The following is a 22277-nucleotide window of genomic DNA, read 5'->3' as shown; positions in this document are numbered from 1 at the left end:
CCTGCCCACTGGTCGGCACTTCTTCCCCCGCTCCTGGTTTCTGAAGCCAGCTCCTAACTTTTCCTCCTGGGGGGCACCCTGGCAGCCGCGCCCCCGACCCCTCCATCCCCCAGTTCGTAAGTTACATTGACTTGCACTGGTTGGTCGAAGCCCGGTCCTGCCTCCCCGCCCCCCAAACAAAAGCAGGAGTCGGACGGTTGCAGTGATGTTTTAATGGCAAGTTGTACAAACCAAGCCCATGCACACTTAGAAACAGTGACCATCTGGGCAATGGGGTGGAGATGAGGAGACACCCCCCTCACCCATTTTAAACCCGGGGTGGGGGAAGCAATTGGCCCATGCACCACCACCCCCATCCCGCACAGTTCTGTACAATACTCCCACACACACACTTGTTATTTATACCTCCCCCATTCTCCCTTTCTACCCCATCTATAAGGGTAGGGAGACGAAGGGGAGGGGCAGAATGAGAACGAGAGTCAGGATACAGAAGTGACAGTGCAGGCGTGGAGACAAAGAATCATGCCAAGACTTCTCCAGGGATCCGAGATGTGAGTGGCGGGGCTGAGACACGGGAGACAGACAGAAAGGGGAAGAAGCAGATGTGGAAATGGGAAACTGGGAGAGACCTTCAGAGGCTGACTGTTTAAAAAAACACGTAAGGCAGGCAGGCAAAAGAGGGAGCCCCTTCACAGGTGCAGGGGGAGCAGAAGCTGGGGCTTGACAGATCACAGCTGAAGATTAAAGTGTAGGTCAGACTAGAGGCCAAGGCCAGTAAAAATAGGGAAAGGAGAAGGCAAGAGAGGCAGGAATCCTGGGAGGAGGTAGGGAAACAACACTTAAGAGAGGGTAAGAGGAGAGTCCTACAGAGGGAAGAGGCTCCTTGGAGTCTTGGAGGGAAGCTGTCTCCTATTCCAACAAGGGATTTTATCCCTGTAAAGACCACCCCTCCTCAAGGTGGCAGTAGCGGTGAGGGAGTCAGGTGGTCAGTTCAGGCTGGGAGAGACCCTCTAGCTCCTGGCTCTGCTTCAGTTCCTTCATCCTAGCGGGGAGAGAGAAAAACACACCAAGCAGTAAAATAGGGTCTTAGAAGGAAATGATTGGTGATTAATGTGGAAATGTTTTGCATGACCTCACACGTATAACCTATATTGAATTGCTGGCATTCTCCATGAGGGGACCATGGGGAGGAAGGGAAAGAATGTGGAACTAAAAGTTTTAAAAAATGTTTAAAATTGTTTTTACATATAACTGGGGAAAAACAAAATACTAAAAAATTGTTTAAAAAGAAGAAAACGATTGGGGGAATCAATGGGAAGAGAGGAAATTGGACATTAATGGGGAAAATAAGGTAGTTGAAGAGGGCACGGTACCTGTGTTGACAGCGCCTCAGGAAACGCATGATTTTCCGAGCTGCCTGGTCTTGTTTCTTGGTGAGGAAGGAGCCTCTGGAAAGAGAGAGAAGGGGAAGCTAACAAGATAAAGGAGAATGCATATGTTCCTCTTCAATACCACCACCCTGAGAAAACTGGATAGGAAAGGGGAGGTCAAGACAGTTCGAGTAAAGACAGCCCAACATCGGGAAATTTTAGGTATAAGGACCACAAGGTTTCTGACAAGTACAGTGGGGGGAAAAGGAAAGTTGGGTGTACACTATAAGACTGCCGTTTTCTGCGAAGTCTGGGGCCCGTCATAACTGAGGAGCTCAGGAACATACTTGCTACGGGGAGGCAGAGGTCCTGAGGGCCCAGGTCGGCATCGGTAAGAACGGTAGTGTTGTTGAATTAGCACAGCTGCCCGTCGACTCTGCTGAAACCGCTTCTGTTCATAGTAACTTCGGAATTTGCTCTGGATCAGGATGGCTGCTTGGGTCATCTTCTTATAGAGTGCAAACTGGAGGACAGCAATTTGGGAGATGGACAGCAAACATGACCAAAAGAGAGACCACGACATGGGGGGACAGAGACAGATAACTCCCATTCTTATCATGGTTTAAGGTTTGAAAAGCGCTTTTCCTCAAAACCACCCTGAAATTCAGTGTAGATATTATCCTCATTTTACAGCATGAAAAAACAGGTTCTGAAGCTACTAAATATTCAAGGCAGCGTACGAATCCATTGTAGTCCACGGCTATTTGATTCATTTTAGGTGAGTCTCCAAAGAGGCAAAGAGCCTAGGGTCCTGTTCTCAAGCCAAGAAGGAGGCAGGACTCTCCACGAAAGGAGACTCATCCTTCTTCTGACATATATGTCCCTTATCCCAAATACTCCCTTAATTACCTTAAGTGCAATCCACGTTAGCTTGTGGGAAGAGACGTGGAGTTAGAGCCAAACTAAGCCAGAGAGGGGCTCAGGGAGCAGTGGGGCAGTTGTATCTTACCTGCTTGTACTTTCGGTAACAGCGCTGGATCACAGCTGCTGCCATCTCCTGCTGCTCCTTTAGTCGACGGCCCTTGGGGGTGGGTGGAGCAAGGGAAACTTGAAGGCCTTCTGTCCCTAACATCTCCCCGCTGGGACAGGGTCATCTTATCCCGAATATGTTCCCCACAACATTTAAGCTTCACAGACCTGTTCTGTGGTCCTCTTAAAAGATCCTTGACTCCTTGGCATGACCTGTGTCTGGAACCTAATTATTCCACCATAACAAACAACCCTGGGCTCCAATATGACCTTCCCAGCTTCTGACTCCAGACTCCATTTAAGACCAGTCCCTCTGAGTCGCATGGGCCTACAGACCTAACACATGCTCCCAAATATGCACTTTACCACTGGCTAATAATTATGACCATAATGAGTTCTTGCCCACTGGCTTTGCCTTGGGTACTGCCTTTTCCTATGCAGAAACTGTACCACTCAGAAATCTACATTTTCTGGGGCTTTGTCATCCCAGCTTCCAGAATAATGGAATCTCCCTATGGGGATCAGTACTAGGGCTGGTGTTGAATACAGAATTGGATCTCAGGGCCCACACTTGAAATGCCTGTCTTCCTTTGTATTTACTGCTGCTCTATATACTCAGTAACTGATCCATACTCTGTTTTTTCTCTCTCGTATCCATTTCTTCCTTTTACTCATTCAGTTACCTTAGTTATACTCTCCCAGTAGCCATATCTCACCCCACCCCACCCCACCCCACCATGTCAGACATCACCCAGCACTCTTTATAGCCCATAGGAAAAATAATGATGGAAATTCTCCCATCTGCCTCTCCCCTAGGTCTTCAACCCTAACACTATGACCTTTGCACCCCTTCTGGTTCCACCACCTCCATTTCCCCCCAACCTTGTACTTGCGGAAGGGAGTCTGGATGACACGGCCTGCTTCATACAGTTCCCGTTGCTCATGATCAGACAGTGTCAACAGTGCAAAGTCACTTTCCATCTTCCCATTGGCTGAGGCCCCAAGGAACTCTGCCCAAGATGGGGCAGAGGGAGCAGCCAGGCGACCTCGCTCAAAGGGCAGCTCACTATTGAGGAAGAAGAGGAAGGGTATCAGATTCCGGCCACCTCTTCTTCCTTCCCATTGTAGGGCTTTCTGTGGAGGGATGCTGCCTGATCACTGAGTTTAAAGAGCTGTTAGTCCTTTTCAGGAGTCTAGAACTGTGGGCAAGGTCTTAATTGGGTCCTTTTCTAAGAGTGGGCAACCAGAGATTATGTCTGCTCTGCCCAAAGTCCCTAGGTCACAGCCTGGTGGGCCCTTGCTTCCTCCTTGTCCAATTTTAGGGGAAATGGCCAGAGGACCCACCCTGAGTGTGGTCACCTGTGCTGGGTGAGGCTAGGGAGGTGGTCCACATTCTCCAGGTAACTAGCCAGCCAGGACATAGTCTCGCTGAGCCCCATGGCTCCAGTCTGTTCTTGAAGAGGGCCTCCAGCCTCAGGGACACTTTCAAAGTCTTCCTGTTTAATCCGTTCTGGTGTTGCCTCAACAATCTGTTTGGCCAGGGAGATCATGTCCACCTAGTGGAAAACATGAAAGCTCCTACCCATCAGCTCTTCATCCTGCCTTAAAAATGACTGAGCCCGGATCGTATCTCCAGGCCTTCCCGTTTTCACTGCCATTGGCTGAGGCCCCACTAGGCCTTTCCTTCTAATTTCTTTATTTCTTTGATTATGCTAGAATGCTTACTGAGTTACTATTATAGCACAGTGCTAGGTGGTTCGATAAATAGAATGTTGGGCCTGGAGTCAGGAACACCTGAGTTCAAATCCAGTGTCAGACACTTACTAGCTGTGTGACTCTGGGCAACTCACTTAACCTCTGTTTGTGTTAATCCACTGGAGAAGGAAATGGCAAACTACTCCAGTATCTTTGCCAAGAAAACCCCACGGACAGCATTAGTGTGCTATGGTCCACAGGTCTCAAAAAGTCAAACAAGACTGAACAACAACAGGCACTAAGTGGAAGACAAAAAGTGAGAGAAACTTCTCTGTCCTTGAGGGATTTATAATCTTCCTGGAAAGACAACACATTCTAGTAATGAAGTCCAAACTCCTTAGCCTAGTGTTAATGACTCTAAACTGCCTCCCCATTCCCTACCTACTCCTCCCCTACAAAGACCTTCCAATCCAGCCAAATTAATCTATTCATTACTCCATGTTTTTTGCTGCCTTTGCTCATACTATTGTTCCTGTCTTAAATGTTTTTTCTCTTCCTCTTCCCTTAAGTCTAATCCTTCTTTAAAGGTCCAGTTCAGGTTCTATCATGTCCTCCAGAAAGCCTTTCTTAGTCTTCCCTTGATGACAGCTCTCTCCTGTGAATTCACTATCAATATACCACATTTGACTAAGCATATACTACCCTTTTATTTAACTTCCCTTATTTATTTTCTGTAAGCACCTCATGGGTAAGGCTGTGTCTTAGAACATAGCATAATACATATAATACTAAATAAATGTTTGTCAACAATGATGAAACAAACGAAAAATCTATTCTTTCATTCTCAAGAGTTTATGAGCTTTTATTGTATGCCTACCACTGTTCCTTATGGCTAGGCAAGGCTCATAGGAACTGAAAAAACACGGGTCAACTTTGTCCACCCTCAGTGCCTTCCAGGTCCAAACAACTCCAGAAAGGGAGCTCTTGTTCCCTTCATAGATCCTTCTGGATCACTCTGCTTTGTCTCACCCCCTCTCCTTAACCCTCATTCACACATACCCATGAATCCTCACTCCCCAGACCCAGTTTGATAAATACCTGTATTGTGTCCACAGCCTGATGGCAATCAGCTCCTTTCGAACTGGCCCCATAACCCTGGACTGGAGCATCTACTGTGGGCTCCTCACTCACAGAGTGGGGTGAGGGAAGCCCCATGGGGTTACTGGCCTTATAGTCCATGAGTAGGTTGGGAGCCTCAGAGAGACCATGAGGAGACTGGCCTGGCTGTGTCACCTCAGTGGCTCCCTCAGAAGTAGGCAGAGAAGCAGGTGGGGGACTGCTGTCTGGGGCACTAGAGTAGGCCGAAGTGACAGAGAACATGCCATCTGATAGCTCTGAAGGTGAGGAGACACTGCTCAGACCTAGAAGGGTGGGAGAGAAGGGAAAGATTAAGCAAGTCAAAAAGTATTTATGAGCAAGGCAGGTGTTGTCCAAGGTAGTCTTGCTAGTTTTCTCCTACATCTTTTACCCTTTCTTCTCCTTATGCCCACACCCTACTACTACTGCTTATTTCTATACTACCACTTGTCTCCTACCTTCTTTCTTTTACTTTCTAGCCTTCTGGCTACATTGTTTCCCCCATCCATCCTAGCTCTCTTCCTCTAAGCTGCTCCCTGCCCCAAGGCTTCCCTCCCCTCTCACATTTCTCAATTCAATTCCTTTCTTTTCTCCTGTTCCCTGGCAACATCCTCACCAGTGTCAGGGCTGGCAGAGGGTGGTGAAGGGGTAGGCAGGGGCTCAACTGAAGCCTCCTGTCTCTGTAGCTCTTCTAGACATCGGGCAAGTTGTACATGCCCCCGGGAATGTGCCACAGCTAAGGGTAGTCGGCCGAGAGAATCAGGGATGTTTAGTGCCTGTTGGTTCCATCGGAAAAGGAGCACAGCAGCTTCTAGGTGCCCTAGGGCACAAGCCCACATCTAGGGAAAGGAGGGTTTAGGATGGAAGAATAGACCGTAAGGGCTAGACACAGATACCTTTATCCTCCTCCTAGGAACTCAACCACTAGGCCATGACTTTATTTCCATATCCCTCTGCCCCTCTTCCCCTCAAAGGGGGAAGCCTTATGCACCCCCTACTCTCACTATTTCACCTCTTCCCACCCACCTACCCCAGTTTCAGTAGCCACTGAGGGACCAGGAATCTGGTCTCCTTACCAGAGGAGTACAGGAGAAATGATCCACATTAAGTGGATCCACCTCTTGCTCCAGGTCCAAGCTTTCTGCCTCCATAGTCCTGGAGGGGTGGCAAGAGAAGGACAGAGATGAGGGAAGCTAATCAGAGCACAAGAGGGTAGGTGCAGGTTAAGGTTAGACTAAGAGGGGCAGACATCAAGGAGACGAGGGACCAGAGGTCAAGACATCTAGAAGGGCAAGTCAGTGGGCAAAGGGGTGAGGGTATGGGTGGGGTCAAGAAACCTTAAGAGATTAACAAGTTAGGGAGTACTTAACCCTAGGAGACAAGGACTAAGGGCATCTACATTCTCTTGGTTCCCAATTTCTAACTTCTCCTCAATCCCATCTTGTTCACCTATAATAACCCTGCCCCCCACTTCACTGACTCTTCCTGACCCTGGATTTACTACTCTGGCTCTCCACCTTCCAACCCATTCCCAACCCTTTCCCTTCCCAACCTGTACTCACCTCCACTGGCTCAGGGTCTCAATGAGACGGGCATAGCCCTGGGCTGCTGCCAGGTGAAGGAGACTCATACCCCGGAAGGGTCCCCCGTGAACCAGGTGATCAGGGCCCCGCCAGCCATAACGAGGGATCATACGTTCTACTAGGACCACCACACGGGCCTCAAACCCAGGCCCCGGGACACCTCCCTGTAATACACATACCCTCATCCAAGGGCCCAGATTTTGGTCTCGAGGTTTCTGCTGACCTTAGGGGCCCAGGTGTCTGGTCTTTCAGCTGCCAGCTATCTATCTGAGTGCTCACTAACCCTGCCTCTTGACTCAGGCACCCAAACATCCTCTCCCATAATTCTCAAACAGCCCTAATCCAACTGTCTAGTCTCATTCACCTAATAAGACCCAGATATTCTTCTCCTACTTCCATTTTCTAATTCTATCCTTAGTTTCCACTTTCTTCTGGAAACCAGGCCTTCTGTCTCTTACTTCTCTTGAGACCATTCTGGTCAGACATCTAGGTGTCCTTGTCCCTAAAATAGTGCCACATAACTGCCAGTTCACTGGTATAAATCACGACCCCCAGATCTTTGAAGATCCCCCCATTGCCTTCCCCAGTTTTTCCCCCTTTCTAGACCAGAAATAGTTTGAGGAGTAGGCATGCCAAGATGGCACCCAGAATAGCTACCCTTGGAAGAGGAGAAGGTAGTGTTGGGAGACATGGTGTATCAGGAAGAGGAGAGGGGCACCAGGCTAAAGAGGTCAGAAGATACAGAGGAAGGAAGGAAAGTAAGGTGGGTCAAACACCACAGCTGTTTGCTTAGGGAAGGTGCAACAAATATTCCACCTTCCCTCTCTCCAAATACCTGTACTGGGTGAGGGTCAGGACCTGGGGGAGGAGCCTGTCCAGCTGCTGCTATCTCTGCCATCCGCTTTTCCATCTGCTCTAGTCGCTCTAGTATGGACATCCGGAACTGGTTGTCTTGTAGGGGAAAAGGACAGGAGATTGAGTTGGGAAAGGATGTAAACAACCTTCCAAATACCAGAAACAAAAAGTATCCCAAGATGTGGGAGGAAAAGGATACCCAAGAAGGAAAGATACCTCCCTCAAACCTGAACCAGGGACCCTAAATGTATGCCAGAATGAAGAATGCAACTTAAATATCTAGATCTCAAATCAGTTTACATGATAATGCAGAGAGAATGGCAAAGGCTTGGGTAATGGGTTTTGCAAATCTTTCCTACTTTGTTCAAAACACTTCCCCCTTTATGCATCATCTCCCAGGGTTATCTATCTCTTCTCCTTGCCCCCAATACTACTTCTGCCCCCACAGTGAGGCCTGGTAACTCCAGGGTCTCTCCTCTTCAGTTACTGCTTCCCACAAGAGACTGTGGAGAGTCATTTAAAACCACCCTCCCCTTGTGGGGGCTATAAAGGGGGAAGGCTGAGAATGGTTGTGCTTGACATGGCAGGGAAGGGATAGGTGGAAGAGGATGGAAGCACTGATGTTGATAAGGGATAAGATGGACAGAAACTTAAGTAATATAGAGAAAGGGCAGGAAACAAAGATCCAGTAAGATGTGTAGATATAATGACAGAGGAGAAAAAACTGTTAGAAGAAAATTGAGAGGAAAAAATACAAACACGAAGAAAGGAAGAAGTTAATAAGAGAGGATCTCAGGTTCATATGATCTAGAGCTAAAAGGGACCTCAGAGGCCATCCAGGCCAACTTCATTTTACAGATGAGGAAATACAGGTGTCAGACAGGTAGAATTTGAACCTTGACTCCAAAGCCAGTGCTTTGGATATAGAAATTCCCAAGACTTATAACACTGAGAATTTCACCAGAAAAAAAAACTGTCAGAAAGGGGCACAAACAATCATGGGTTGTTAAAAGCACGTTAATAGTTCATAAAAAATTTTCTTCACAACAGTGCTTTTAGGTACATAATGAACCTAAGGTACAAAATTCCCTTTTTACAAAGAAGGAAAGAGGCCCAAAGTCACACAGTTAAGTGGGTGATCTGGGACCTGAAGCCACATCTACAGACTTCAGGCCTACTACTGTTCACTACACTACATTATAGCCTCCTTTTCCTATAAGAAGGGCTGAAGAGGGAAAAAGAGATGGGAAAAAACACCAAGACAAAGAATGACAAAGGAACTCTGAAAAACTATGAGGCAAGACAGATAGCCCAAGCATTAGACCCCAAGGAAGAAAGTTCTGTAGACAGGAATAGCCAAAACCCAGAGAGGGAAACAGAAAAAGTCCCAGGACTTAGAGATGGAGTCTAAGAAATCTAGGAAAGAAGAAGTGGAGAAGAAGCCAGTTATAGATCAAGAAAAAAATAGAACTAGGCCCTGGACATAACTGGGGAGCTGGAAGCTAGAAAACTCTGGCAAAGTGATTTTCTTAAGCTCAGGTCTGACATTCCTCCCCACCCCCTAAAACTCAATAAACTCTAGTGGTTCCTTATCACCTTCTGGATCAAACATAAAATCTTCTGTTTGGTGTCCAAAGTCCTTCATAACCAAGCCACCTGTCCCACCTTTCCAGTCTTCTTACACATTACTTCCCTCCTACATACTCTTCAATCCAGTAATATGGGCCTCCTTCCTGTTCCTGGAACAAGACACTTCATCTCTCAACTCGGGGCATTTTCACTGACTGTCTCCCATGCCTGGAGTCCTCTCCCTCTTCATTTCCTCCTCCTGACTAACTTCAAGTTCCAACTAAAATCTCACCTTCTACAAGGAGCCTTTCCCAAACCCTCTTAACTCTAGTGTTTTCCTTCTGTTGATTATTTTTTTATCCTGTATGCAGATTGTTTGTATATAATTGTTTGCATGTTGTCTCCTCCATTAGATTGTGAGCTCAAGGGCAGGGACTATCTTCTGCCTTTCTTTGTAATCCCAGTGCTTAGCATAGTGGGTGGCATATAGCTTATTGACTGGCACACTAGACACCCAACTAAATCCCTGAAAGAAATGAGAACCAAAGGTAGGGAGAGAGAAGTGAAGTACAGAGGTTACAGTATTGGATGTCTAGGTCCAGGGTGGATTAGGTACTCACCATCTAAGGACAGCCAGTCGAGTTGGGTGCTGGGAAGAGCTAAAAAGCGGCGGGCACGATACTCAAAGAGTACAGAGGCAGAGAGTGGGCCCCCTTCTCCTGCCACCTGAAGAGATACCAACCCTGCCTCATGAGCTAGGGAAGACAAAGGGGGAGGGAGAAGAATGTCAGTTTCTCTTATTGAGATAACCCCTGCCAGCAACTCAGAGACCTGGATCAGTCCTGAGGCCTTATCCTACCTATACTCTTCCCCTTGCCTTACATCTCCCAGAGGCCCCAGCAAACCTGGATGTTAGGAGAAATGTGCTCCTTGGCAATGGTGACTCTGAGTCTTTGGCCAGGTGTTGCCTGAACTCTCTGATACACCTTGGCTGGTAAAGAGATCCTATTGTTCTCTCCCTCCACTCCCATCCAATTTCACTACTGAGGAAAAGTAGAAAAAGTTTCCAAGGAATGGAGTCTAGTTTGGCTTATGACCTAGTGATTCTCATGGCCCTTTGAGTTCCTGATCTCCTAGACTGGAAGCTAAGAAAACCCAACTCTACTCTTTTCATCCCCAAGCCTGCCAACTCACAAGGTGGTGGTATTGGCAGGGGTGGAATACCCACATACAACAAAGCCTGTTGAGGCAGGTCATTCCTATGATTCCTGGATTGTTTCAGAGACCTCATCTTCCTATTCATCAGTGATGAAACCTTTGAGGCTTTTCTCTGATCCTGGTTGATAGGCATGTTAGGATAGAGTACAGATGTTTCTTGGCAATGGGGTCTGGGCTATGAGGCCAGGGTTCATTTTAGCATCCTGGGATTAAAGTCAATAATAATAATGATAATAGTGGCTCACATCCATATAATGCTTTATAGATTGCAAAGCACAAGTTATGTGAGGTTAGTAGTGGCAAGAATCATTGATATGTTACATAAGAGGAAAGCACTTGCCTATGATCATATAACTAATAAGTGGTAGAGCTAGGACTTCAGTCTTTTCCACTATCCCTTTCTGCCTCTAAGACCCCTAGACGGTTTCCCTCTTTTTCTACCTTGGGTTAAAGTTGTCCGACCCCTTAACTCCACAGATGTACAAAGCTAGGAGCGGTCTTAGAGACCAGACAACACAAAATGAGGTTCAGATAAGTTACATGACTTGGCTGAGGCACACAGTCAATAAGAAGAGCTGAGACTAGAATCCAAGTTTCCCAACTCCAAGTCCAGGACTCCTTCCATTGCCCCATGCTGCCTCCTTAGTCCTGGCTACTTTGGAGAAAAGGACAGAGACTAATTTCAGATATAGCCTTGGTAACCTTCTGGGTTTCCCCATATTAAGTCTCTAGCTTCCAGTATCTAATGGCGAAGCTCCTGATAAGACATCTAGAGACTATGCCATCCTGACCTGTCTGATCAGTGCTTCCCACTCCTCCATACCAGGACAGTAGCAGCGCAGGACACCAGACTGGACAAGTGAGGCTGGCACAAGGATGTGGTCGAAGACACAAGAATAACGCTCTGAGACCTCTGTCCAAGGACCTGTGATCAGTACCTTGACCCCACCCTGTGAACAAGCAAATATTCCCATCCAAACAGAGTCACCAGAGAATGGGGGTACCCTCTGGATAATATACAGGATGTCCCAAAAGCCTTAGTACAATTTTAATCTAAGTTCAAAACTGCACTAAAACTTTTGGGATACCCTGTATATATTAAGGTAATTAAGGGAGAAACAGCATGGAAAACAAGATAGGCCACATGCCATAAAAATCTGAGGGAAGTTAAGGAATCTAGATCATAGACTACAGGACTATGGTTACTGTGGAAACTTAGGTTTGAGTGACTAGGGGCTAGGCTCAGGGTGGGAATGGGACAGCAAGTAATGAGGAGGAATGATGAATGAATATGATATTCACCTCTGGATAGGACCACTCAGGAGAGAAGTCAGTGATAACGCTAAGAGCTGGAGGGCCAGGAGCCGCTGGAGCCTCCTCACTGATCAGGTCCCCCATGAGGTCTGGGAAGGAAGACAAGCTGAAAGTCTCTAGTTCACTGGTCCCCCCTGGTCCTCCAAACAGCCCTTCACCTCTTCCAGGCCGGACTGATGACTCCATGGATGGGGATGAGGAGACCGCAGCAGGGCCAGTTCCCTCCCCACCTGCATCCTCTGGGATAAAGAATCGGTTCCCTTCTCTTCCTTCTCCAGACTTCGGAGTAGTCCGTTGATCTGATACCACAGGCTCCAGAGCAGCAGCAGGTTCCAGGGCTGGGCAAGGTGTTCTGGCTGCCTCTGCCTCAGGGAAACTGGGACTCACCCCCAGCCCACCTCCATAAGTCTGGCCTTGACTGGGATTGTTGAAGAATCGATCAGGATCAAAGGCAGGACTGGGAGGGCCAGGTGGGGCAGGAGGCTGAGGGCCTAGGACCAGGGCCAGGCCCAGGGAGGGCCCAAACTCAGGCTGAGAAGCCAAGTGCCTGCTGGGAGTTAAACCCCCAGTGAGCTGCTCCAAACCTGTCAGGAGGAGGAGAGCAGGTCCTGCCCTGGGCAGCCCTCCTGGAGTTACTGGAGGTCTAGGGCTAATTTCAGGGGGTTCAGCAAAGCCAGAAGAAGAGGAGGAAGAGCAGGAAGAGGGTGAGGTATCAACCTTGGGAAGGTCAGGGAGTTCCGTAAGGGGTGGGAGAGCCTGTGGAAGGGGTTCAGGGGGTCTTGGAGGTGGGATTGGGGGTATGGCCAAGGTCCGAGGCTCAATTTTAGGGGAGATAATTCGGTGCTTGGTATTGCTGCATTTGTGGGGTAGGCTCCCTGTGGAACCTGTAGTGAAGAATGGGGTAGGGAAGAAAGAAAAAGAGTAGAGTAAGACAACTTTTCAATTTTTCTTCAGTGGAGATTTACAGATAGACGTGTAAAAATGACTGTGGCCATTGGGGAGAAGCAGAGATGCCACAAATTCTGGCTGGACAGGCACTGCAGGGAGAAGAGCACAGGGGAATTGCAAGGTTGCAAGGGGAAAAGAAACAGGCTGGTGGAGAGAAAGAAAAGGTAGTGAGCTGATGCCTGTGCATGAATAGTGCACAAAGACTGGGGGTCACAAAGATAAATGACAGAGTGAGAAACTGGCCCAAAGCCTGGGAAGGCATTTCTTGAAGAAAAGGTGAGGTCTAGAGAAGAAGTCCTCAGTCCCACTGGACTGTCAGGAAACAATGTGCAAAACATATATAAATTAGCATGCAAACAAGTATAAAGGGTGTTTCTGTCTCCAGTGGGGAATAGAACTCAGAGCCAGAGGGAGCCCTTGGGTCCCGTCACTAACCAAGTCCTCCACTGCAGAGGCAGGCATGGGTACGGGGCAGGGGCTTGGCCTGGTGGGTATCCAGAATCTGCTGCACCAGCTGTTCCACTGAGAACTCACCTGCCCCATTCCCACAGCTCCACTTGATGCCATGAACTGAAAAAGGGAGGAGGGAGGGCCTGCTGTGTGAACCTAAGAAAATCCAGCCCCTAAACCCCCCTTGCTGTCCCTCTGTCCCTCACTGGACTACAACTCCCATGATGCCATGGGACTAGTAGCCTGGGAAAAGGTAGCTGTTCTGAGCATTCCTGGGATATGTAGTCCTTATCTTTCCCTTGCTCCCACCACTTCTGCAATACAAGGCCCTGAGAATCCACCAGCACTTCAGCTACCAGCAGCACCAGGGATCAAACCTCTTCATTAGCTAGGGAGAGCAGGTCACTCCAGAGGTACCTAGCAGTAGCCTTGGCTTCTGTGAGGGCACCCTGAGACCCACTTTCACTCTAGGGTTCTTACACATGGGCTTCAGTTGCCCCACCAGCTCCTCCCTGGACCACTTGAGCCATTCCCTTCGATCGCTGCTGATGGAACAAAGGACGGGGCCACAGCCCTTCCCACAATCTTCCAGGGCGGGGACATTCAGGTAGTGCACAAGGACGATGTCAGGGTTCTGAGGGCAGCAATGGTAGACACAGGGTGCCAGTGGACACTGGGACCTAGATGTTCCGCCCCATAGTACTTAGTTCCCTTCCCAGAATTCCGTTCTCCTCCACCTCCCCCAGCAGCCTCTTCAGCTCTTAAACCTCCCTCATAAACTCCCATTCCTCCCAAATACATAGGTGTTTGGCCTTCCCAGTCCATAACCCTCTTTCCTTTAACCCAATTTCTTTCCTTCTCAGAGCCCAGTCTTTCCTCTCTTCACTCCCTCCTAACTGCCCAAGAAGCTGACTCCCCAATCCCCTCAATACCTGTAGCAGCCAGTAACAGCGACGATGGAATGTGGGAACAATGGAGGAGTGAACATAGCAGCCATAGAGACACTGCCAAGAGAGAGTTGGAGGGGAAGGCTGCTTCCCACCTCTTCTCTTTAGTACCTTTCAAAAGACTTGTCTCCCCCATGAGCCCTGCCACCTCCCCCCCATGAACCTAAATCCAAATAACACAGAGTCAAGGGGAAGGAAAAAAGAAGGGGGTGAGGTATTCAGGACTTTCAAAGTGGAACCTTCTAGGAACATCCATGAGGTAGGTATTAGGACACTGAGAATAGGAGGGGTGGCAAAAGCTATAGTTGGGACTCAGACCATATACAAGGATTTTTAAGGAAAATATTAGAGAAGGTAGGAGACTGGACAGATGAGTCCCTGTGAGAAACAAAGTTGGTGACCTGACAACTGGGTTACTGAAGGAAATGGGGAACCAGTCTATTTCCCAAGAGGTGAGATGGTTGACCTATGACTGTGGATAGGAGAGGTGACTATAGTAACATTTGGATTCTAGAAAATGAGCCAGGGCATGAGTGATTCAAAACTAGAGACAGAAGAACCAGACACCAACCCCAAAGGGCCTTCCCCTACCTCCATGCCCTGCACCTTCAGTTTCATATGGTCCTCTCGAGTGGTCTTTCCATCCTTCCGCTTCTTCCAGCAGTAGCCATCCTTCCGGTACTTTACCTTCTTGCGATTATAGAGGATGATGGAGCCATTCTGAGGCCTGAGGAAGCATAGAAGAAGGTAAAGCAGGCTCTGGGATCCTGTATCCTTAGCCTTAACACCCTCCTCCAACTCCCCTTACCTGGTCTTGGGGGAACAGGACAGCCACTCGTCATGCTTCTCAAAGGTGATTAAGTACGAGGCAATCTCCTATGAGGGAAAAAAAAATATTCTGTTCTCTTCCCCCCCCCATTTTCTCCCCAAGCTCCTTATTTTATAGCTTTTCTCTCTAAGCTCCTACCCTTACTCTTCTCCCTGGCATGTCAAAACTCAAAAGGCCTACCCACTGCCAAGTTATAGATGCTGGAGGGAAATAATTGTTTTCCCAACTAACTATAAGCTTTTGAAGAAGCTTGAAGATCATGCTTGATATGGGTACACTGAATGTGGTAGGTGCTCAATCACCTAATTATTGATTATGGACACTGAGACACACATACTGGCCAAAAACAAAACTAAACTCTTCCCCTCTTGCTGCCCACCAGGGCTTCCTAGATCAAGGTCCTGAGAATAGGCCCTATTATGGCCTGATTATCCCTTATAACTGCCATAAGGAAGCTCAGAGGCTCCATTTCCTCTGACTTGACACGAAGAAACTATGACCCTCTCCCTTCTCCCCAGGAGCCTTTCACATAAGAGCTAAGTGAGATGTTCCAAAAGCTGGTTATTCTCCCTGACTCATAAATAGAACAACAACAACAAAAAAAAAATCTGATCTTTTTCTTCCACTCCAATCCAACTAGATAATTTCCATTCCCATTGCCTCTACCCTTGTTCAGGTCTTTATTATCTAAAATTTGGGACTACTGCAATCCTAACTGATCTCCCCATCCACAGTCTTTTCTTCCTCTGTCAGATTAATAATCTTTATGAAAAAAATCACTCTCATATCACACCTCTGTTATTCTATCTGTTCAAAAGCATTTAAACAGCTTCTCACTGCCTACAGCAGGGGTGGGGAACCCGAGGCCTGGAGGCCACATGTGGCCCTCAAGGTCCTCAAGTTTGGCCCTTTGACAAGCCCTAGGTTCCCCACCCCTGGCCTACAGGGTAAGGTCCAAATTCCTCAGCCTTGCATTCAAGAATTCCTTTCCCCCCTTCCTCCCCCGCCCCAACCATACTATCTTCTCTTAACCTTCTTCTCCAACCTGATCTGCTCTTGTTACTCCACATGACCAACCCTTCACACTAGCTGCACACTGCTTCCCACCCCTCAACAAATGTAAAATAGTCTAGCTTCCAAGTCAACTCATGATGATCCCCCATTTGGATGTTCCCCATCTTTCCACCCATCTCCTGGGTATCCAACATGAAATCTTTGAACCAAATACAGCTAAGATTAGCAAAACAATGTCTTATACTATTAGCATGGACTCTTAGGCCACTGGGGCCTAATTACCAGCCTGCCATTACAGCTATGTAAGTCACTGCTCCTAGGAATCATCATATTAAGCTTAGATCAATTAATAACTATAATAGTTTAAAAAAAAAAGTATGGCTATCACACATATGGCTTTCTGATAATGTAGCCCATTACTGAAAAACAAAACAAACAAACCCCTAACCTATATGAATCTTGCCCAGCCTTCAAGCCCAACTTCAGGCTCACACTGCCTTCATTTTATTTTAAATTATAGTGAATCTTTGAGCAACTTCATTCTGCATACTTATTTCACTAGATAAAACAAAGCTTAATAGTGGCATTAAAAAAACCAAAGTTTAAATTATGTACTGACTTTATGCATATGTTTGCATAGCCCATATGCCCACAGCACATAGGCTATGAAGAAAAAAAAATGTAGCAGTCCATGCCCTTAGAAGTTTACATTCTATTAATCCTTAGAGGATCCAGAAGTCAGAAGAGACTTTAGAGGTCCATCTAATCCAATGCCATCATTTTACAAATGAAGAAACTGAGGCCCATAAACTCAGAGCCTCTGTCCACAAATACAGCGCTCTTGTAATTATACCATGTCACCTCTTCCTCACCAGTCCAGATCACAAGCATCTCTCCAACCTGTGACATCCCATAGCACTTATTCTATGTATTATTACTTGGCACTGATCACTTGTAGATAGCTAAATTATCTAGTTATATAACTAAATCTTGTTTTCCCAACTAACTATAGGCTTTTTTTTTTTGGCTAGCAGTGGGGTTAAGTGACTTGCCCAGAGTCACACAGCCAGTAAGTGTTGTGTCTGAGGCTGGATTTGAACTCAGGTCCTCCCTAATCCAGAGCTGGTGCTCTATCTACTGCGCCACCTAGCTGCCCCCTAACTATAAGCTTTTGAAGAAGCTTGAAGACCATGCTTGATATGGTGCACTGAATGTGGTAGGTGCTCAATCACTTAACTGTTGATTATGGACACTGAGACACACATACTGGCCAAAAACAAAACAAAATTCTTCCCCTCTTCCTGCCCACCAGGGACTTCTAGATCATGGACAAAGGTCTTTCCTCCCACCCTTGTCTATTTTAGCATCCCTGGGGAACCTCATTTGTGTTCCATCGGAGCCGCTCAGGAGGCAGCAGTGGGCATCTGGGAAGACACTCCAGTAACTTCTTGGGGAGAAAGATCTTCAGGTGATGGCTGTTCTCTGAGAAGAATTGGAAACCAGGAGTCAGTGTACTCTTACTAGAGAATGAGAAAAATGAGTCTAGAGAATCGACAAGTTTCCTTTTAACCCTAACATTTTGAAACGTGGTGTATGGCGGGGGGGGGGGAAGAGCAGTACAGAACTCACCAGCAACCTCAGTAGTGTCCTTGTTATTCATGGTGAAGGTATCTCCAAATGGCAAGGTCACCCTCTGCCTGATGGGCCAGGGGGAGGGGATCTATGTCCTGGAAAAAGATAAGGCAGATTTATACTCAACATCTCCCCCTCTCCCACCTCACCTAAGAAAAAAACATAGCCCCTGGGGAAGCTGTGATTCTTGAGAGGGAAGGGCTGGGGTACAGAGATCTGAAGAATAGCTTATGGGGGAGGGAGTGTATAGAGGGCTGGAGAAACAGAAAGATTCAAAATGGGAACCAAGATGTATCAGAAAAGGGATAACTTGGACGATAAGGGCAAGAGAACAAAGTCATAGAGAAACAAATTTAGAGCTGGAAAAGACCTCAGAGATCATCCTAGTCTAACTCCCTCATTTTCTAGACAGTTTGGAGAGGTCTGTCACACTAGTTAGTGACAGAGTAGATTTCAAACCCAGGTCCTCCGAGTCCAAATTCAGCCCTCTTTACACTGCACTGTAGGGAATGGAAACTAAGAATGAGGGGTGAGGGAAATGGAGCCAGAACTGAGTAACTGGGGCCTAAGAGACCATATGCCTCTGAAGCAGCAAATGCCTCAAAGGACAAGCTTGGGGACCTGAACATTTGAGTATCTGAAAAGAGGTACTAGAGAGGAGGAAAGCTGGGAGAAGCTGAAGCTAGGACACTTAGATCACAGAAGGTAAGTCACAAGGTACAGGCCCTGGGATGCTCACAGACACTGTCCTGTTTTGTTTTGTTTTTTTCCTTTTGCAGTTCTAAGTAAAAGACCTCATGGAAAGCTTATTCTAGCCTCCTCCCCTTTTTCTCAACTGTGACTGAGGCCCAGGTGAGATACTGGGGCTCATTCAACCCTCCCCACACTATGCCCCAGACCCCAAGGGATCGTTTCTCTCAGGCACCCTGGCTAATGGTTTTGTCCCACCCCATATGGAAATTAGAAATATAGGCTCGCCCCCCCCCCCCATCCTTTCTCTCAGGTCCCTTTGCCTATCCCACATCAACCAAATTGTCTCCACCCCAGGGCCCAAGCGCCCCCCCCACCTTCCTGGGAACAAATGGGAGGAGGCTTGAGATGGCATCTCATCATGAAGCTGAGCTGGGGCATCTGAGGGAAGGGGGATGGGGCAATGCTCCCCCAAGCTGGATAGGGTTGGAGGGGGATGACGAGCCCCGGTGATAGCAGAATGTGTGTGTGTGTGTGTGTGTGTGTGTGTGTGTGTGTGTGTGTGTGTGTGTGTGTGTGAGTGAGAGTGAGAGTGAGTGTGTGAATGTGTGTGTTCGCACGCACGGGGAGGAGGGGGATTCTGGGGGGTCCACCACGGGGCACAAACGCAAGGTGCCAGCCAGGTGAGGGCTGGTGCGGATCCCCGGCAGGATGGGGCCACAGCTCGGGGTCACGGACGTTCGCCCCGCCTCCAGGAGCACCCAGGTGCAGCTGGGCGGGGGAGGGGAGCCCCTGGGGCAGGAGGAGGTTCCGGGCCGCAGGTCCCTCAGCAGAGGAGCGGGGGGGGGGGGGGGGGGGGGGGGGGGGGAGCCGCAGGGGGCTGTGTGGAGCTGCGCCCCCTACTGCGGGGGAGGGGGCGGAGGAAGGAGGAAGGGAGTGCAAGGGGCTAGAGGTGGGGCGCCACGGGGCTAAGCCGCTGGGGCCGGCACGAGCGGACCTGCGCCCCCTGGCGCGGGGTGGGGAGGCCGGCAAGAGGCCAAGGCTCTTACCTCCCGGGGTCCCGCTGGCGGCGGCGGCGGCCATTCTACCCCACACCAAACCCCCCCAACGCCGGCTGTGACAGCGACGTCTGACGTCACCGCGCACGGGGGGGGGACCTCCATTTAAGGACGGGCGCTCTCGCTTAGATTTTTTCACTTTAGGGTTGGGCTGCACGTGTTCATGGCTGAGTTGGGTCTGGGTTGAGGAAACTAGGGGGAAGGGGATGAGGAGAGCTCATCCAGTGCAGCGCCCTGAACCCGTAAGTTCCTGAGAAGCTATGGGGATGCAGAGAGCGAAGAAGGCTTCTTCCAGGGCTCCTCTCCAAGCCTAGCTTTAATTTTTCACCTATTTCTTCAGAAAAGGATTTCCCGTGTCAGCCATCCTTTCCCTGACCATCCCCCCAAAAGGCAAAACCAGTTTCAAAATTGTCACATCTTAATCATTTTTAAAAAATTGATGCATGTTGATTCAATGTATAATACATACAAAGTTCCTCTGTACTCCTAATTGATTTCCCCAAAATGTGCAATCTGAAATCCATCGTTTCCTTTAAGACTCAGCTCAAGCACAACCTTGTGCTTGAGACTTTTCCTGGTCTTCCCCCCTTTCTCCTTCCCCCAACGAGGTTACCTTTGTAGGTGTTCCATATACAGGATGTCCCAAAAGTCTTAGTGCAACCAAATGCTCTGCATATGTGTATGTTGCCCTCCAAATTAAACTGTAAACCTGTATTTTTGTTTCCAAGACAGCTGGCACACTGTAAGCAGTTAATTGCACATGCAGACTTAGTCTTGACAGAAAATTGTTAATACCAAATGTTATGTTACCTGCCACTCCCTAAATGACACTAGCAATGTCAGAGTGTCAGTAGCATTCCCAGCAAGATAGGGTCAGTTAGGTTGAGCTTAAGTCCCATCCTGAGATCTTGCCTTGTGGGGGAATCCTGACTCAAGTGGGATGTAGGCCTCTGAGGTCTTTGCCCCGTTACCCTGGGATTCAGGGCAAGAAGGGCAAAACAACCAAAATGAAGAAGTTTTCCTTGCTCAGATTGCTGAGGACAACTGAGATTTCATGACCAGGCCTTGCTACCTCCTCCACCTACCTCCTAAAGGTATAAGAAGCTTTTGCATGGATCTTGGATTTGGGAAATCTCCTGGACATCCCCCAGGGTGGCAGGTTTGCTAGCCTTTTATCTCAATTAAAAACACTTTATTCCTCAATCATGGCTTTGATTTATTTCAGTACTTGACACTCTGAAAACTACAGTTTTCTATTTTCTAAAAGAAAAGAAGGATATGTACGCTACTAAGTTAGTACAAGCATTGTCCAGCATTTTTCACATTAATTTTATTGTATTCATTTACAGAGCTGTTGTAATTGTGTATATAAGTCCTCTGGCTTTCCTTTGTCCACTCTGCATCATTTCATATATCTTCCTCTATTTCTGTATCTTCTTCATATTCATCATTTCTCCTGATATATACTCTTGTTCCATTACATTCACATACAATTTATTCAGCCATCGTAAATGTTGGGCAGTTAACATTTTTTTTTTGCTATTATGAATAGTGTTGCTATGATATTTTATACAGTTGGGTCTTTTCATGTTAGTAACATCTGTGGGGGGTATAAACCAAATAGTGGGGTTGCTGGGGAAATGGGCATAAATAGGTAATTTTTCTTGCATAATTTTGCAATTGTTTTTTAAATAGTTGGACCAATTTATAACTTCATTAGTAGCATTCCTATTTTCCCACATCCTCATTAATAGTGAATTTTCCTGTCATTAATCTAGAAAGAAGAAGATACTAAAGCTAACAAAACAGAAAATAGATAACATAAATAACTAATTCTCAGACAAATTGAGCAAGCTGTAAATGAACTTTCAAAGAAAACATAACTCCAGGTCAAGACAGATTTATATACATTTTATACATCTGATTGATGTCTTTTATCTTTACATCACAGTTACCCAAAACTGAACCCTGCCTTGCAATAAAGAAAAACAATTCATTAAAAAAAATCTGAGTTTGAAAAAATGCTTATACTACACAAACTTTTCAGAAAACAAAGAAATTCTATAAGACAAATTCTATATAACTCAAATTCTATGAAACAAACATGATCCTTAATTCCCAAAACAGAGAAGGATAAAACAGAGAGGGAACAATATTATTAATGAACATTGGTGAAAAATAAATAAAAAAGAAAAAGAAAAAAAGAAAAACAAATAAGTACTGGCAAAGAGATTAGAACAATATATCCAAAAATTATTCATTATGACTATTGAATTTAAACCTGAAATACAAGAATAGTTCTATATTAGGAAAACAAATAGAATAATATAACAATAATAGAATAGCAAAAAAACACAACTGAGGTAACAGGAACAGAAAAAGCCTTAAAAACAATAGACATTTTACTTTAAGTTTAGTAAAGCACTTTCCATTACATGATCTAACTGAAGCCTCACAACAATATTGAAGTGAATACCATGAGCATCCCCTCCTTTTCCCTTATCCTCCCTCCCCAGATCTAGGGAGAGTAACATACCACTTGGATGAGCTGGGAGTCACCAACTAAAATGCTTTCAATAAGGTAGAAGTCCACCAGGTCTTACTATGTTCTCTGATTCTGAATCCTAAGGTCCTTTGGCCCTCAAGACTCCTCTACCTATATCTGACCTACATTTGCAACAGGACCTCTGAACCTTGCTCTTTATCCTGACACTGAACTCTTAGGACTTTTGGACCTTTCCATCTGTTCTGCTGAATTCACTTATATGTGTTTCCACTTTACCTATTTCTGTTCCCAGAGCTTAAGCATGCTTAATTAATATTTCTCCATTCATTCACATGGAATTTGTAAAATGGGGTGGGGGGAGGTTGGACTAGATGGTTTCTAAGATCCCTTCTATCTCCAGATTTATGATCTTAATGGGTGTGGGTAGTACTAC

General features: G+C 46.9%; 1 protein-coding gene across 4 annotated transcripts; it reads right to left on the bottom strand.

The window, feature by feature from the left end:
- Window positions 1–192: 192 nt before the first annotated feature.
- On the bottom strand, window positions 193–19419 carry CAMTA2 (calmodulin binding transcription activator 2). Of its 4 annotated transcripts, none has more exons than XM_020966839.2 (23): window positions 19330–19419; window positions 17588–17685; window positions 17337–17440; window positions 14924–14991; window positions 14707–14842; window positions 14101–14172; window positions 13649–13802; window positions 13154–13288; window positions 11759–12654; window positions 11280–11406; window positions 9859–9993; window positions 7650–7765; window positions 6794–6978; window positions 6308–6386; window positions 5848–6070; window positions 5193–5515; window positions 3759–3955; window positions 3282–3465; window positions 2380–2451; window positions 2280–2300; window positions 1718–1893; window positions 1374–1448; window positions 193–1042 (listed from the first exon to the last, which is right to left on the bottom strand). In XM_020966839.2, exons 2-23 carry the CDS (start codon window positions 17616–17618, stop codon window positions 979–981), a joined length of 3573 nt encoding a protein of 1190 aa, XP_020822498.1. In that variant the 5' UTR covers window positions 17619–17685; window positions 19330–19419; the 3' UTR covers window positions 193–978. The 4 variants fall into 4 exon arrangements, with proteins under 4 accessions (XP_020822498.1, XP_020822500.1, XP_020822499.1 ...); XM_020966841.2 differs by having other exon boundaries at window positions 3759–3928; XM_020966840.2 differs by lacking the exon at window positions 2280–2300.
- Window positions 19420–22277: the final 2858 nt, after the last annotated feature.

The sequence above is a fragment of the Phascolarctos cinereus genome, unplaced genomic scaffold (assembly GCF_003287225.1).
Source record: "Phascolarctos cinereus isolate Bilbo 61053 unplaced genomic scaffold, phaCin_HiC Scaffold_5;HRSCAF=322, whole genome shotgun sequence".
NCBI classification, from domain to species: Eukaryota; Metazoa; Chordata; class Mammalia; order Diprotodontia; family Phascolarctidae; genus Phascolarctos; species Phascolarctos cinereus.
The sequence above is the reverse complement of the archived record's forward strand: the minus strand, read 5'-3'. Positions and strand labels throughout refer to the sequence as shown.